This window comes from Podarcis gaigeae, assembly GCF_964106915.1.
Source record: "Podarcis gaigeae genome assembly, chromosome: 2".
Taxonomy (NCBI): Eukaryota; Metazoa; Chordata; class Lepidosauria; order Squamata; family Lacertidae; genus Podarcis; species Podarcis gaigeae.
In genome coordinates, this window is record NC_139679.1 from 82,806,886 (window position 1) to 82,823,954 (window position 17,069).

General features: G+C 42.4%; 1 protein-coding gene across 4 annotated transcripts in view; it reads left to right on the top strand.

Moving 5' to 3' along the window:
* CACNA2D3 (calcium voltage-gated channel auxiliary subunit alpha2delta 3) overlaps nucleotides 1–17,069 on the top strand; it is a 497,583-nt gene that overhangs the window by 362,317 nt on the left and 118,197 nt on the right. For all 4 annotated transcript variants that reach the window (XR_014561264.1, XM_083726996.1, XM_083726997.1 and 1 more), the window contains 3 exons: nucleotides 8,297–8,380; nucleotides 15,054–15,125; nucleotides 15,419–15,480. Coding sequence is in view for 3 of the 4 variants with exons in the window: in XM_083726996.1 (XP_083583122.1) it covers nucleotides 8,297–8,380; nucleotides 15,054–15,125; nucleotides 15,419–15,480 (218 nt within the window). In the remaining variant the exon portion in view is untranslated. The remainder of the gene's footprint in view (nucleotides 1–8,296; nucleotides 8,381–15,053; nucleotides 15,126–15,418; nucleotides 15,481–17,069) is intronic.

Genomic DNA, 17,069 nt, shown 5'->3' on the forward strand with positions numbered 1-17,069 from the left:
CTGTAAACTGCTTGAAGTTTTACTAAAATTAAGTCGTATATAAATGTTAACTCCAATCCATGACTCCAGTACTATTATTGTCCAAGAGCAAAGTGGTGTGTGTTCTCCCTGCCTACTTACCGGTAAATGTATCGAAGGTCTTGGAGATAATAAAGTAACACATTTCAGCTTAATAATTTGGTTTGCCGGGGGGATGCAGAGTGAGGGGGAGACTCCTTGGTCCTGAACAGGATAACTGTTCCCCTGAAAGACCAGGTGCACAGCCTGGGAGTCATTTTGGACTCACAGCTGTCAATTCTGTGTCCAGGGCAGCTGTTTATCAGCTCCATCTGATACGCAGGCTGAGACCCTACCTGCCCGCAGACTGTCTCACCCAAGTGGTGCATGCCCTGGTTATCTCCTGCTTGGACTACTGCAATGCACTCTACGTGGGGCTGCCTTTGAAAGTGACTCAGAAACTGCAACTAATCTTGAATGCAGCAGCTGGACTGGTGACTGGGAGTGGCCATCGGTACCATATAACACTGGCCCTAAAAGATCTTTACTGACTGCCAGCTAGACTGGTGACTGGGAGTGGCCATCGGTACCATATAACACTGGCCCTAAAAGATCTTTACTGACTGCCAGCTAGACTGGTGACTGGGAGTGGCCATCGGTACCATATAACACTGGCCCTAAAAGATCTTCACTGACTGCCAGTACGTTTCTGAGCACAATTCAAAGTGTTGGTGCTGATCTTCAAAGCCCTAAATGACCTTGGCCCAGCATACCTGATGGAGTGTCTCCACCCCCATCACTCAGCCTGGACACAGAGGTCCTCCTCCAAGGGTCTTCTGCTGGTTCCCTCACTGCGAGAAGCAAAGTAACAGGGAACCAGGCAGAAGGCCTTCTCAGTAGTGACGCCCTCCCTTCAGATGTCAAAGAGATAATTTTAGAAGACATCTGAAGGCAGCCATGTATTGGGAGGTTTTTAATGCTTGGTGTTTTTATTATGTTTTTAGATATGCTTAAAGCCACCCAAGGTGGCTGGGGAAACCCAGCCAGATGGGTGGGGTAATAATAATAATAATAATAATAATAATAATTAATAATAATAAATGTTATTTGTTATTATTTTACAGCAGGCTGTTGAACTTTCATTTTCTGAAAAGAACCTCATCAGCTGTTGTACTTTGTTTTGTTTATAGGCACCAATGCTGGATTGAGAAACATCATGGATCAGACACAATTTAATTTAGGAATGTAATGTTAGCATTATGTTATCAAACCATAAGCGAGAAAAAGACATTGAGAATCTACCACAGGGTTTGATTCCCCCCTCCCAATAAATGGTATTTAAAAAAATTGAAATAGAGATTCAAAACACACACCAGGTTTTCCATGTGTTGTTAAGAGCTTCTATAATAGATCATACAAAGACAAGAGGAAAATAGCCCCCTGCTGCCACTTGGCTCCAGAATCTGGGGTATACTCTTTTTTTCCATTGACATTGGTGCCCACATATGCTAAGAACACAGACTCCTGGTCAGTACCTTCTTTCATCAATTTATCAAAACATTTCATGATGCCCACCAACCTTCACACCTTCATGCCAAAACCCTGTGATTTCAATGAGCAAATCTGCCACTAGGAGCACTCTAACCCAGAAGCATATAATTGATGAAAGGATATCAGCTCATCACTATAGCTAGTTTCTTACTTTTTCAAGCATTAGGCCCACTTACTCCACACTAGCACTGCATACAGGTCATCAACACCAGTATATTATCTCTTTTAACAATATGTATTTTCCATCAAGGAAGATCTCCATATTAACATTTTAGCCAGGTCAGGTACTATTTGCACTGAGCTCTCTGCATTTGCCCTGCATGAAAATAATCATGCAGTTTGCTTCTCGTCCCACTCCTCTTCGATCGCTTATTCTTACGACCACAAGCATGTGACAGTTTAACTCAGCTGTATCTTTGCAAGCCACGTGATCTCACACTTATTTCTAGTCACGTAGGATAGCTCAGTGCAAATGAAACTTTCCTTTACTTACAGGCAAACTACAACTCATGTACATAATAAGAACACAAATTCCCAACATTAGTTCAGATTTGATGACAGTGTTGGTTTCATTTTTGTAGTAATCCTATATTCTACAAAATCCTATTTGTTCTTCTTTCAAAAGGAAGTTAACATGAAAAATATTCACAAAATCATAACTGCCCTTATACAATTGTTTTCATCATTGGCCTTGGTAAAGGAAGTTCATATATATATGAACAAAAGATAAAAACTTTCCCCTAAATACGATGGCAGTTTTGTACCCAAAGCAAGTTGCTGAGTTTAAGTTACCAGTAAATGTTAACAGCCACAATGCATTGTATGTAGCAAAAAAGACCCGGTGTATTTAAAGATTGCTAAACCAGTATTAAGGCTTTCATAGCTGTAAATTCTGGGAAAATTTGTTTCTCCTAATATAGAAAAACAGAGAAATCCAAGTCTCAGAGGAAACATTAATGCCCCACTTAAACGGTGTTAGCCTTTCATAAGCAGCAAATCTCATTTCTCTCTGGGGAGTCCTGCCTGAAAACTAAGATAACCTACACTTACCCTTGCTTTTTCAGAGACTCCATAAAACTCTACAGCTGTAGCTGACAGTGGAATATTTAAATGATTTGAACAGTGTAAATGCCTTGTGTTCATTTAAATAACTGAAGAGTTCAATTACTTGAATGTCAACAATTATTCCTGTCGGAGTTTACATGTTAAAAAAGAAAGAGCATCTGAATCCCTGTGAGGGCATTAAATTGCTATCTAATTAGCAATCCTAAATTACATATATTAAAAAGATAACAGTTTGAATGCCTTGCTGGAAAAACCAGTTGCACATACAAATGAAATGCAAGAAATTTGGTAGTAATATACTTGCAGTTTACTTTGCTTCTTTACTTTCAACTTTGACGTTAGGTAGAAACAAGCTCACCGAGTTTTAAGTCTGGTAATGTTGAAATGATGGCAGATGGTTTAAATTATTTCCACTCTAAGAAGATATAATTATAAGCAGCTGTCAGTTTTACATAATCCTGAATGATAAGGTCTTAAGAATGCAAATTAAATCCTAAATTAAGAGGGTTTGCCGTGGAAAGAATCAAATACACGTCACACTACTAATCTGCTTGTATGTGGTTGATCTGATCTGAAGGTATTGTTTACCCAGTCTTTATAGGTACATAAAGATCTGTGCACTATTTTCTCTGTCATTAATTTAGACCAGGGGTAGCCAGTGTGGTACCCTCCAAATTTTATTTAGCTCCTATCATCCCTGGTTATGCTGGCCGAGGCTGATGGGCATTGGAGTCCAATGGTAGCTGGATGGCACCATGTTGTCTACCCCTTATTTTGATCAATACTTCTTAAAGCCTTGTAGTAAGGAAGCCCCTTTTAGTCATGCTTGATCCATTTGGCTCTCCAGAAATACAAAACAGAGGGCAGATTCTCTATTTCATATGACAAGATTACCACAAGGCATTTTACCACAAGATCCAAGTGCTTTAGGCTATTCCATACAGCTGCCTTTTCACGTTGTGAAAGTAGTATTTACCACGTTTGGGGGGGGGGGACTTTTGAAAAGCAGCAAGTTCCAGCTGTACTGAGGACTGACTTTATCTCCTCAGAAGTAGCATGAGAGGACAGCCAAGGTAAAAATACAGATACCTCAGCTGTATAATCTGTCTATAGCAAAGGTTCTTAGCTCAGAAAGAATGGGGTTTTGAGGGCCTTTAGACTCCAGGCTTGTGGGATCTGCTCTGTTTTTAGTTAGTTTTTTTACTAGAACCCCAAGATCCACCAATGAGAGTCAGAACAGTAATGGAGGTGTCAACATATTCTTAGAATTAAGTAGCAGAGTGCCATGCCTCTGAGCTTATTCTCATAGTCCTGTCACACACAAATCCTACCCCAACAAACTTTATCTCAGCAGCCTAATTTAGAAGGGTGTCATTATTGTTATTATGAGTGTTGCTGCTGACAGTCAGAATCCTTGTTGATATGCTGTAAATCAGTCTGAGATCTAGTGGAAGCTGATCTATCTTCTGTCTAGCCAGGACATTCTGATCTACCTTCTGCTCAAAGTTATCCAAAGTTGAAAATATCTACAGGAGAGGTGGGTGAAGTTCCAATAGCTCCCATTATCAGTTGCATTGGTGGATTCCTTACAATACTTGCATTGTTATGATTAGGTAGGTTTGATGTATTAGGACAAAGACTTGCCTGAGGAGGGATTAGTCAGCTTCTTTTCATACATTCATATATTCATGCACTCCTGCATTGCAGGTGGTTGGACTAGATTACTCTCAGGGTCCCTTCCAACTCTACAATTCTATAATTCTGTGGTACCAACAGCTGTTTATATCTATTTAGAAGACTTTTCACTTTGAGAACCAGAGGTTTAGATGTGTTCTGTGTTATTTGTAACATAAGCGTGTACAGGGGGGGGGGGGGCGGATGAGAAATCAAAATTTTCTTATACGTTACATTGCTAGGGGATTCTTTCAGGGCTGTACATCTTTATTTGCTTCCCTTTTTCCCCCTGTGTGAAAGCTGAGGTTTATTCCCCCCACCCACTGCCCCTCCTTTTATGTGACATAGTTAAGGGTTGGGTTTTTTTCATTGCATTATGGGTTGGAAATTTTACTGCATGGCAGATTGCTACTGCCAGCTGGCATGGACATCCAATCCAAAATAACTGGTCTTCATTGCCAACCATAATCTAAGAATTTCTGGATTAAAATCTTAAATTATAGCTTTGGTCTGCAGCTCTTTCTTTGGAAAGGGAGGGAAAAGGTTAGCTCTCATTCTCTTATAAGAAAGCAAAGAAAGTCACACTTTTGTTTAATCTTAATCTTGGGAGTTTGCTTTTACAAGGACCCTTTTATGAGTGAACACATTTCAAATGCTTTACAAATTCAGGGCCCAGCATGGCTCAGTAAAGGATCACGCTCAGCTACAAAATAAATGCAGCTCACATGATACTAGGATTGCAGGAAACCAGGTTTTTTTAAAAGCAAATTAAATAAAAAAAAACTTAAAAGCCTGCCAGTGGAGATTTAAACCGAGAGCCCGTGCTGCTCCCAGACACATCCCCAGGGGGAGAGTTGTACGTATGCCAACTTAATTCTTCCTCTGGGAATTTAACTCCGATAAATGGAGCAGAGAGGTAGTTTTGCAACTCCAAAGGCTGAAGCCTAACTTCCCTTCTAATAATGAAACCCAACACTGGGTGGGGTTCCCTAGGCTAGACTTGTCACGTGATATTTCTGCCTTACCTTGTTAAGTGCTCACTCGCTAAGAAAGTATGTTGTCTAGCGCCAAGGATATTAGCAAACTGGATTTGCATGTTGCTTTTAAAATGTTACTCTCCCCCTCCCCCTCCCCATCTCCCTATTACATGCTTGAGTCATTTGGATATTTGAACTAAACAAATTCCTTATCCCACCGGCAACACCTGGCAGTGTTGCGTGCCCTTTTTAACTTCTGTTTCTTCCATCGATGCAGGGGAACAAGATCCAGCAGAGGTTCCTGCTGCAGGAAGATGGGGGGTACCTTCCCACTGTAGCCCGCTCTCTTCAGGAAGGGTTCCCAACTCTCTGGGGAAGCTTTCCAAAAAGAGGGGGGAAATGGTGAAAATCCCCACTCCTTTCCCCGCAATGGGATTATTCTGTGAGTGAAGTTTGAAGCAGAAGTAGAGCACTGCTGAAATCAAACCATACGCCTATCACGTCCAACATCCTATGTCTCTCACTGTGGCCAAGCAGATGACTTTGGGAAGTCAACAATCAGGACATGCAGGCAATAATAGCCCTCTCCCACGGTTGTTCCCCAGCGCCTGGACATCAACTATCTGGATTCAAGCCAATCTGTTTTATTTATATTAACTTGATTTACACCCTGCATTACTTATAACAACTTGAGTAAATCATCAGAGCAACAATGCAAGATAAAAGAAAGAGAAAAACTGAGATAGAAATAATTATAAAAGCATGTTAACAATAAGAAAAGCAATATTAACGTATCGGCAACGTGCCAGATTAAACCTGTAACGGTTACCCAAAAGCCTTCCAGAAACAAGGAGTTTCAGTGCTTTCCCATGTTTGTTATGGGTTTCATACATGTTCCATCAGGCTGGGTACTGCTATAAGCATGCCAATGCTGTCAGCCTCCTCCTTTGGGCAGCTCATAGTGGCTGCTAGAAAGTGGGCAAGGAGGAGGGAAGGCTGCCACCACTGAGGCCCAGCCCTACGTCCCATGCCAGCTCTGAGGGACAGACAGAGGAAGAAAGGGGGAGCGGATCACAAGGAGTCTTGATTTTTTTATTTTAAAAAAGGCTTTGTGCGTCTGCATTTAATCTTGCTCCTTTCTAAAATGTATTCATTTGTATGTGTTTTTCTTTTTGTAAATCCACCAAAGAATAAAACAAAATCTCAGGACAGTGGAGGGTGTGTAGTGGTGGAGGAAATGCTTGGGGGAGGGGGGAGATGACAAAAAATGGGGGGGGGGGTTGAGGAGAGTCAGTTGCGGGAGGGAGAAAGAAATGTCCCTATTTTCATCTGAGGAATGTTGGAGGGTATGTAATACCTCAAGAGGATTAGAGTGAGATTGAGAGGACAATCCAAGTTTTCCTTATTCCAGGGTTGGATTGAGTGGAAGTCTCCCTCTGCGCAGCTCTGCTGTCTGAGCAGGCCTGCTGCCATATATGAAGGTAGGCAAGAGTACTGGTTATACCAATGTCTGCAGAGCCAAGAGAAAAGGCCTCAAAATGTGCTGTTCTGAGAGTGGAGGAGGTGGCAGTTTGCTTTCTCTTAAGCAAGTTTCACTGCTGTTGGGTGATGGCCTGAAGCCTGATTCAAACCCAATCACTATGCTAGCCTGGAGCTTGTGAAGGAGCAGGTCTTCCCCCTCTTCCATAGCAGTGGATCTGTAGCTGTAGTAAATAATTCCGCTACTCTACAGAACCCTGCAGGTGTGGAGTGGGGAGGCTGTATTTTGCCCTAAATGTGGAAATGTTCTGAAACATGCCGGCCAAACTAAAAATGTTCAGAAGATCCTGCAATCCTCAGAAATTTAGCCCTCTCTCACGTCTGTGTGAAAAAAGGTAAAAATGTTTATAGATTGCCACACTGAGGTTACAGAATCCATTGTGCAATGCAGCTGTGAACAAAGCATGTGTGCTTAAAAGAATTTAACACCTTTTCCTGAAGCAAACAATTCCTCAGAGTAATGCTGGCAGAATTTGTATAGGCAGTTAGATTTTTGGCAGAATTCATAGCTTGGTGCCAGAAAAGAGTTTTTCAGATGGATGTCTTTCTGTGGAGTTTGTACAGCCTTAGTTTTAACACCGAGTAATACAGAATAACTAACTGTGTGCACTTGAGATGTACTCATAACAGAATGCATTGATTTATTTTCTTGGGTGAGCTCACAACATTTCATTGTAGGTATTAGCTTTAACCCATAACAAGGTGTTTCTTCAGGGTCTCTCAGTTGTGATGTGCAGCAGGGGGCAGGATTTTCCCACATTACAGGAACACCCGTGTCAAAGCCATTTGTCATCATGCGATGCTTATTTTAAAATGTGAGATTTACAGTGTTACCATCTTAGTGATAAAAACAAATATCATGTCTCTATTAGTGTGCCTCTTGTGTTCTCCCACCCATCTGCCCCCGTGAAAGGGTTGATAAACTACAGTATCAGCAGATATTAACACCAAACTTCCTAGGAATAGGGCCTTATCTTGTTTAAAGAGAAATATATAAACGTTTTGTTGATAACACTTTAGGAAATATCACTTCCTGCATGGCTGCAAGAATTATTTCAGGATGTATTTTATAAACTTTGAGAGTACGACTTGCATACTTTCCATATGGTGTAGAAGCTGGTAGTCTAATGTATCTGTGGTGTTCATACAAAGCAATTTTCTTTTATTAGGTGTCCAAGTTTATTTGTCCCTGACTCCTCGGTGTCAAGGCTACACTGACAATTGCTGTGCTTACAGTCTGTGGAAAGGGCACGTTCTGATGAAAGGAAATCCATTCTGGAGCCCCAAAGAGTTGTGTTAAAACAAAACATTTGTTTGTGTAAAGCTGTGTGTGCTTACCTCAGGGTTAACCAAAGACATTGCTGAAACCACCCATTGCATCTAAACACCTATCTAGCATAAAAGCTGAACTTGAAGTTGTAAAGAAATGGCTCATCATTTTGACCAATGTCTTTTTTTAAAAAAAAACAACACATATCTTTTTAAAACTCTAGTATGAAGAAGTAAAAAAGCGAAGGAAGCCCAACTATAGCAGCGTCGACCTTTCCGAGGTGGAGTGGGAAGACAGGGATGATGTGGTGAGTGATTTGTTCTGTCAGAGCTTGTCAGAAAGGTAATTGCATTCACTAATATACCACTTTTAAGTATTAAGCAGCAAGAAGAAAAGAGAAGCGAAAGATAATGGTCCATGTTCTTCCCCTTCTCCACTCAAATTTTATATTTTTTCTTCTCGTTTTGACTTTCTCGCTCTCCTTCTGCTTCGTACATACATATCCCCATGTATAGATGTACCAAGGATATATTGCCATTTGACCTGCACAACATCTTGCATTCCGTTGGTTACCATGGAAGGTACCAAGATCAGGCGATATTGGGTGGTGGTCCAGGAAAGCACTTAATAAGAGGCTGTGTGTATAAATCCCTATACTGCTTTGGTTCATTTGGTTAATTTAGTCTGCTGCTCAGTGACGGGGGGGGGGGGGAGAGAGAATAGAAGAGAGCCCAGTGTTATATGGAGCCTGGGTGGGATTCAACTATTGTGCCCCACTAGTGGAAACCCAGCTGATATACCAGCCGCAGTAGGAAGGGGCAGCAAGGTTTCAGGAAGCCAGAATCTGTATGTCATGTGCAGAGGATTGGCATAATATATAATTCTAGGGAGACTCGTATTCAAACCCATGCTCAGGCCTACTCTCTCAGCCTAATGCTTCTCATAGCTGTATAGGTCAAACGAAACAAACACACTTGGCCACCTTGCGAAGCCTGAAAGGTGAAAAAGCAGGGTATAAATATTGCAATAAATAAATAACCCGAATGTGCTTAGTGGAAAGATGGGAAATAAAGGTGTTAAATAATCACAGGATGGATGATACATACAGCTATAAGGATTGGCAGAGGGACACTAGTCCTGTTACAAGCTCCCCCAGCCATAGAGCTTGGTAAGATGAATGAGGAGGAGGTGCCAAACCCCACCATCTCCATAGGTGCAGAATTTTAAACTTTCAAAAGCCAGGAGTCACCTCTGGATCCTGTCGAGTAAATAACATTTAGATGTTAGATTACACAACAAGAACAAATCCTGTGCCAAATTTTGCCAGGCTGCTCTATATCTCTGGAGAAGTTTCCCTCTTGCTTATGAAGCAGTTTAAAATGCCAGAAACCAACCAATATTTTAAAAAGAACCACATTTTTGGTCTCTGTCCAAACCCCAGAATCCAGAACTGCAGGATCATGTTAGTGCTGTCCATCTAACACCTTCTTTTAGGTATGTGCTAATCTTTTCAGTTAAGTTCTTTCTGTTCCAAGATCATGCTCCTCCCTTGTCCGTATCTCTGTTGTCCAGTCAGTTTGCATCTCCCTTCTGTGTCATTCTTTATTTACATGTCAATTCCTTGAGCTGTACTGTATCAAAAGTTTTCCTTATGTCCATGGCTTAACCTTTGCCTGGTCTTTCTGTTACTTCCACCATAAATCTGATTTGTTAGGCATGATTCGTTTTGTGCAAATCCATGCTGACTGTCCTTAATTAAATCATAACTTTCCAGGTGTTCTCCTTTCAGTTCCTGTTATTGAGCTTTTCCCATAATGTCTGCGCCGACTAAAGTCATGCTTGCATGTCTACATTTTCATAGATATTTCCTAGCACTCTTCTCGAATATCAGCAGTACATTAGCATCCCCTATATCCTTCCAAAACCCACTCATTTTGGAGAGGTTTTGAATATATCAACGGAAGGTTCCCATATTTACAGTGTCACGTCTTTCTGAAATCTGGGATTCATCACGTATGTCTGCCTCTGGAGCATTATCAGCATTCAGATGTAGGCATTTCTTATCCTTTTTCTCCAACTCAAGTTTATGTTTTCCTTCTCCCTTGCAAAATATATGTCTGATTCTGTCAGCCCACCCCTACTCAGTTTATAAATAATGAAACATTTCATGGGTTTAGCAGTGCCAGTCTTCCTTTATTTTGCTGATTAAATCAGCTCATCTTTTCAGGGACTTTTCACCTCTTCCCTTCAGCTCTTGTGATTTCTGCTCCTAAACATTTCCACTACATTTTGTGATGTTTCCTACGTTCTTTTCTGCATTTTCAACCTGGACTTGGGCTTAATTCATTTCAAAATGAGATTTGCGAGTGAAATTCCCTACTTGTGCAATTCAAATCAAAATACCCAAATTCTGCAATTGCTGAAGTCCATTGAACATCTCACCAGAGACTCAGAGACTTCTGTTTAATCTGTTCATTAGCACTCACTGGAGAGCATCTGCACTATCAAGCTTTCTAGAAGAAGGGAAAAGACTGACCCCCCCTTCAAATTGAAACTGCGATATGCATGTTGTCCTTAGACTAGTTTGCAGAGGTCGAGGGGGGGCCTGCTGATATAATGCTGCTCTCATCAAGAAAGGGACCAAGGGTAGTAGGAAACTGTTAGTACACCTCAGATCCTGTTGTCTCCGTGGTTGGAGCTGGAGCTGGAGCTGTGGTGGGGAGATTTATTTTTCTTATTCCCTGCCAGTCAATAGAATATTTGAGAGTGTGGTTGCTGACTCAGTACATCTCAGGGGCAAAGAAGCTATTTGGTGCAACTCTGGATGTTTCAATCCACTATCTTGATTCAAAATGGCATCCAACTGTTGGTGCTATAGCAGTGGCAGCAAAACTGTACCAACACAATATCTCGGGTTGACTCTGGACACTAACATGTCCAGTGTCAGCTTCCAATTATTTGGACTTCTGCTTTTTGGCCAGCGTTTTGTTTGGGACCACATCCTCATCTCAGCATTACTGTGTCTTCAGCCACCACTCTGGCCCAGCGGCGCCAGGTATAGAGGATAGAGGGGCTTCAGTTCCTCCAATAGTTTTTGGGCAGGGGGCAGTGCCCCCCCCAATATTGAGGTAGCCGCCACTGGGTGCCCTCCATGCGCCCCAGCCTCCACCCAGCAGCCCAGGAGCCGGGCTGCAGCTGGGATGAATGAAGCAAAGATCACCCATGCTCGTCCCAAACTCTGCACAGCTGGGAGGAGCGTGGACAATCTTTGATTCACTCATCCCAGCCTCCGCCTGGTTCCTGAGCTCCTGAACTGTGGCTGGGATGAGCAAACAGAGATTGCCCTCCGTGCGTTCTGCCCCCGCCTGGCGCACTCCAGGTTGCATCACGTGACGCATCACGTCACATGGCCGCGCACCCTCAGTGTGTGGGGGGGGAGCAAGTCGATGCCCCTGCTCTGGCCCTCTGTTGGTTCAAATGTGACTGCTGTCGACCATGGCAATACTGCAGCCACCAACAGTCCAACCCAAAAAGGCTTCCTTAGTGTTGATAGAGATATGTAGAAGCTGCCATCAGAGCTGAGCAGCTGTGTGGCTTCCAGCCTATTATGGCGCTACTGCCACAAACGGAAAAGCCTATTTGGCTTCCTCACTCATAGAACAGAGAGACTGCTGGTGGTTCCAGCACCCAGTGGCGTAGCATGGGTTGTCAGCACCCGGGGCAAGGCAAGTAATTTGCACCCCCTAACCTATGGATTTGCGCCCCCTAACCCGTGGATTTGCGCCCCCTAACTGTAACCCCCAGATGTTGCGCCCGGTGTGGCCGCCCCCCCTGCACCCCCCACACTACGCCACTGCCAGCACCAACATCACTGGGGTGGGGAGGAGTGGCCCTGAGTTCTGGGGGGACCTTTTTTTGCCCGGGGTGGGGGGTGGGCATTAACCAACACCTTGCTCAGGGCCACCCAAAACCTGAAGCTGCAATACCTGGTTGTATACAAGTCAGGGAGTGCATTGCCAGTTGGCAGGGCTGGTGTAGAGGATGCAAGCTTATATTGTGATACATTTGTCAGCATGTCTGCCTGCCTCTTTACCCGTTTTCTATAGATTGCTTTGTGGCATTGTGTCCATTAACAAGACTAGAAAACATGCAGTTTTAATTAGATTAAAGGAGGTACAGTTTTATTTTGTGTGTAAAATGTCTTCCATAGTGAAAACGAAGCTTTATATTTGGGAGTGCACATTGTGTTACTTAGAAGTATCTGGCCTGCTTTTGGATGAAAGATGTTCTGCATCCATATCGCTGGTCACCAGTTTCAACCCCAGAGAGGTAGCAGAACAAAAGTCTACAGAATAGATGAAAAACTGAGCTACAAAGCCAAGAACTCCATTCAGAGGGTAAAAAAAAAAAAAATCTAATTCCCACATGCATACTTGATCTTAAAAGCTACGAGGGTTTTGGGGGCCCTTTTTGTAAAGTCTGTGACTTGCCCGAGGGTTGTGTGGGGAGTGGGCGCTGGAAGACTACAGGCTCTGAAATGGAGAAAAATGAGAAACATGTTAAAGATAAATGGAACAGTTCTTTAAACGTTAGAAAGTAGATTGTTAATTAAGACCAGCTCTCCTAGTCCAAAACCACAAAAGTTAAAAAGGGAAAATATTTCCAGAATTGCCTATTACACATTGTGTTTATATATATATATATATATATATGTACAAAAAAACTACAGTAAAATATATGTTTTATTTTATATATGCCTCCAGCGAAAAATTATTCTTTTACACTCGCTGACTGAAGAGTAAGATTGTTAGCTCCGATCTAGATGGCCCAGAATTAAATTTAAAGAGCTGCAAACATTGCAGTTTTCAGTTTGTCAGCCATGCTCAAATTCTTCACAAAAACAAAAACAGCTCTTTCCCTGACAAGCTTTGGCAACAATTCCACCCCCCCCCCCAACAGCACAGTCCTCCTTCAGGAGGACATTGATAGCAAATCGACAATGAAAAAAGCCTGTCCCTATTGTCCAATCAATCATCCATGATGCATGCAAGTGGATTGGAGAAGAATAAATAGGTACAGTCGTAGCAGAATAAGCTCACTGGTTTCAAATCCTGGAATGCAGCAGTGTCTTAAGGTATTCTGAAATGTTCTTTCTCCAGGGCTGTATGCATTATTTACACATTCAAATGCTATATTGTGTGTGCTCTGTTAGGCTAGTTCAAGGTAAAATGAAAAAAAGAAAAGCAGAAATGATTTTTTTATTTATTGAAAATATTATTCAGGCTGCCATCCTGCATCCATTTTCTCAGGTTTAAGCCCCACTTAACTTAGTGGAACTTCCTTCTGAGTCTGACATGCATTGAGCACATTCTTCATCTATATAAATACCAGGGAGGTTGAAGCATGGGAAACAGAACATACCAAAATGACAATATACCAAAAAACAAGAAAATGACATCATTTATAGCAATGTAAATATAGAAAGCTAGGGGGAGGAGGGAAGAAACACTGTATAAAACCAGTTTAAATTGACTGTAAAGTAAAAACATTAAAACGCCTGGGCAAATAAATGTCCTGGCACTAAAATTATGAGTTGAACTCCCAGTCCATAATTCAGATGCAAAACTCTGATGCTCACATGACCATCCCACAAATATTACTTCATTGTCAGGCACAGAACCACGCTTATAGGGAGCTTCCAACTTTGGACTACATCCTGTAATCTCTAAAAAGAAATTTAAATTAAGAATGTGTGGAACCCATTTAGAAGTCCTACCAGTTTTATATAAATTCTTTTAGCTTTCTCTGAAACTCTTCAGATATTTCTCCTGAGCATAAACCTTCACCTCATATTGGTTAAAAATTGGAGGCAGTTCTGGTCTTATGACTCTTTCTCACTGTGCTGAGTGTTTCTTTGCAGACCTTGGTTCCAAAAGGTCATCTAGTCTGGTGAGAAACAAGTAATATCACAGTGTAGAAGGATCCCAGTTGGAGATATATAGGGTACCCATCACCATGTGCATATTTTTTTGCAAATCTGGATGGAGCTCTTTTAGGGTTTCTCAGAATTTCTTGGGTGTTCTATCCAACCCAGAAACCCCAACATTGAACATGCCCATGTAGTTTACTAAGAAGGGAGGGAGAAGGTGGAACTGACTGGGAGGAGGACATGTCGAAATTGAAGAGGTAACAGGATTTAGTGAGCAGGAAGGGGCTGTGGCAGAAAGCAGCCCAGAATAAGCGGCAGAAGCAAAGGGGGGGGTCAAGAGGTGAAGTAGAGGCAGGCTGCTGAAGAGGCCAGGGAGTCTCCCCCTCCTGCTGTGAGTAGCTCTGATCTCCCAGAGCATGCAGAGAAATGAAGAGGGTGGAGCATTGAGAGAGCCTTAGGCTGCTGGGAGAGGAACTGGGGGAGGAGCCTTAGAGAATAGTGGGAAGACAGGAACCTTCAGTCCTCACAACTGGCTCATTGGGGCAAGACCTACTGGGAAGCGTTGCTGTGATCACTAGGCCTGTGCTGTTTGGGTTCTTTTCAATAAAGAGTTAACTTCACTGACACTGAGTGTTTTACTGCTGACCTGCTCCTGACTCTGGCTCCTGGCAGCCATTATATTTAAAAATGTGTGTTTGTTTGTGTTTTTTTAAGTGGGTTGTGTCTTGCTTCCATACTAATCCTTCTCTCCTTGCTAGCAGAAGCTTCTATTGAAAGTAGCAGCTTCAGAAAAGTGATTTTTTTTGTCAGAACAATGGTCAGAAGAGAAAAAATTTAATTTCATTGAATCCTATCAGGTTCTAATCTATAATCCATTAACATGAGTTAAAAACCTCTCATCCTTGGTAGTTAAATTACACGAAGGTGGAAGGTTACTGTGTGCACACGCCTTCGGCAGCTATGCGAAATATCTTCATTTTGCCCAAATACGCGAACTACAAAGAAGATAATTTTTTCCCTCATTCTTTGTTTAACTGTATTTTACTTTCAGCTTCGAAATGCAATGGTGAATCAGAAAACAGGAAAATTCTCTATGGAAGTGAAGAAAACTGTGGACAAAGGGGTATCGTATAGAAAATACTTTTTCAACTAGAAGTAAAACAAATAATTGCTTTTTTAAAAAAACACCCACCCACAAACCACTGGTTTAAAGTGTATGTTTGGAGTGGAAAACTTTCCCTGAGACATGATGTCCACAGTGTTTATTAATTGTGGGTCAGATATAAACATTTGCATGTATGTGTGCATATTGCTGTTATTAATCTTGTCACAGATTTTAAGTTTGCTTTTGCATTTAACCCTGCAAACCTTTCCTAACAGGCATGTTGTTGTTTCTCTTTCCTTTTCTAAATCTAGAAGCGGGTGTTGGTGATGACAAATGACTACTATTATACAGACATCAAGGGGACTCCTTTCAGGTAGGGCTGGCCATAATAAATGGAACATTTCATCAGGCTCATTGCAGTTGCAAGCCTTGCGAGCTCATTAAAATCTCATCAGGGGGGCTGACAATAAAATACTCCTGGACAATGCTGCAAAGAGCAAGGGAAAAGGTTTCCGAATGTGCCTTTTTAGGTTTCATTCAGGGATGGGTAGTTTGTGAAAGGTAAACTCCCTGGCTGTGATCCGGACCTGCCATTCAGGAAGTCCTCCATTCTCTTCAGTGCTTGCACAGAGCTCTGGGAAAGGAATAGTACCATTTAAAGGATTACACTAACAAATGCATCTCTGTGTGCACCATGAATCTGAATTGAGGAGGCTTGTTGAGCCACAAGCTGTTCAAAGTATGATATTGTGTGTATGCAGCCTCTCCTCACCTGGTGCTAACTAGACTGAAGAGGCAACAAGGGTACAGCAGGACTCCAGAGCTGTGTGTTTAGCTCTTCCCCAAATTCCCAAACACTCTCTGAGCCCCTCATGGAGAACCCAGGAAGATAAAAGTTCTCTATTGTTTCTATGAATACGAAAGACTCCCCACTCCAGAAGCTCATTGCATGAGAGGTTGAGAGAATTTGTGTGGCTCCAGGGACAGGCCTTCATGCCAGTAACACCTGTAAAAGGCTCTGGGCTGCCTCAAGTAAGCAGGCAAGAGCTCAGTCCTGGCTGTGGCACCAATGGGCCCCCAGTTCTTCTTCTTCCTGCCCAATTGTGCAGTAAGCCTCTACTGCCTGCATATCAGCTCTAAGCCATAGGCATCAGACAGAGGAGAGCCAAGTGGCAAGGGAGCTGAGAGACTCCAAAATATACCAGAGCCAAGAAGCCTGTTGTAGCTTAGGCAAAGTCTCATCCCAAATTGGAAGCCTTCTGGAGTCCTTCCTGTCCAGGAAGATCCAATAGCCAACAGGGTAGGTAGTCCAGAGCCTGAAAATGCATTGCTGCCCAGATGTTTTGGACTACAACTCATCCCATCATCCCATCCAGTCTGGGGCTGATAGGAGTTGGAGTAAAAACATATGGAAATTGCAATACCTCAAGAGTGGCCTCTCCCAGATCCTGTGATCATCATCTGAGGCCCTTCATGTGCCTCCTCCACGAGAGGTCCACAGGGCAACAACATGAGAGCAGGCCTTTTCTGTGATGGTTCCTTGCTTGTGGAAGTTTCTCCCCAGGGATGTTCATCTGACACCTTTGTTACATATCTTTAGGTGCTAGACAAAAGCATTCTTCTTCTCCCAGGCCTTCGGCTAATTAAACCACGTATGGCCTTTTAGATGGGGGAGGATTGTTTTTGTTTGTTAATATGTAGTGCGCTGTATATTTTGTGTTTTTATATTGTAAACCGCCCTGTGACCCTCTGATGAAGGATGGTATGGAAATAATAATAATAATAATTTAGTGAAAGCTGTTGTAAACCATAGTTCTGGTAGCTCACTGCACCAGTAACTGGCACAGAAGCCTGAAGATTACCGGATTCTGGTAATGGCTCTTGACATTTGTGGCATCCATGCCTCAGGTTGGCCCCTTGTCTTAACTCTGCTGTGGATCTGGATGCCCATCTACCTATGAG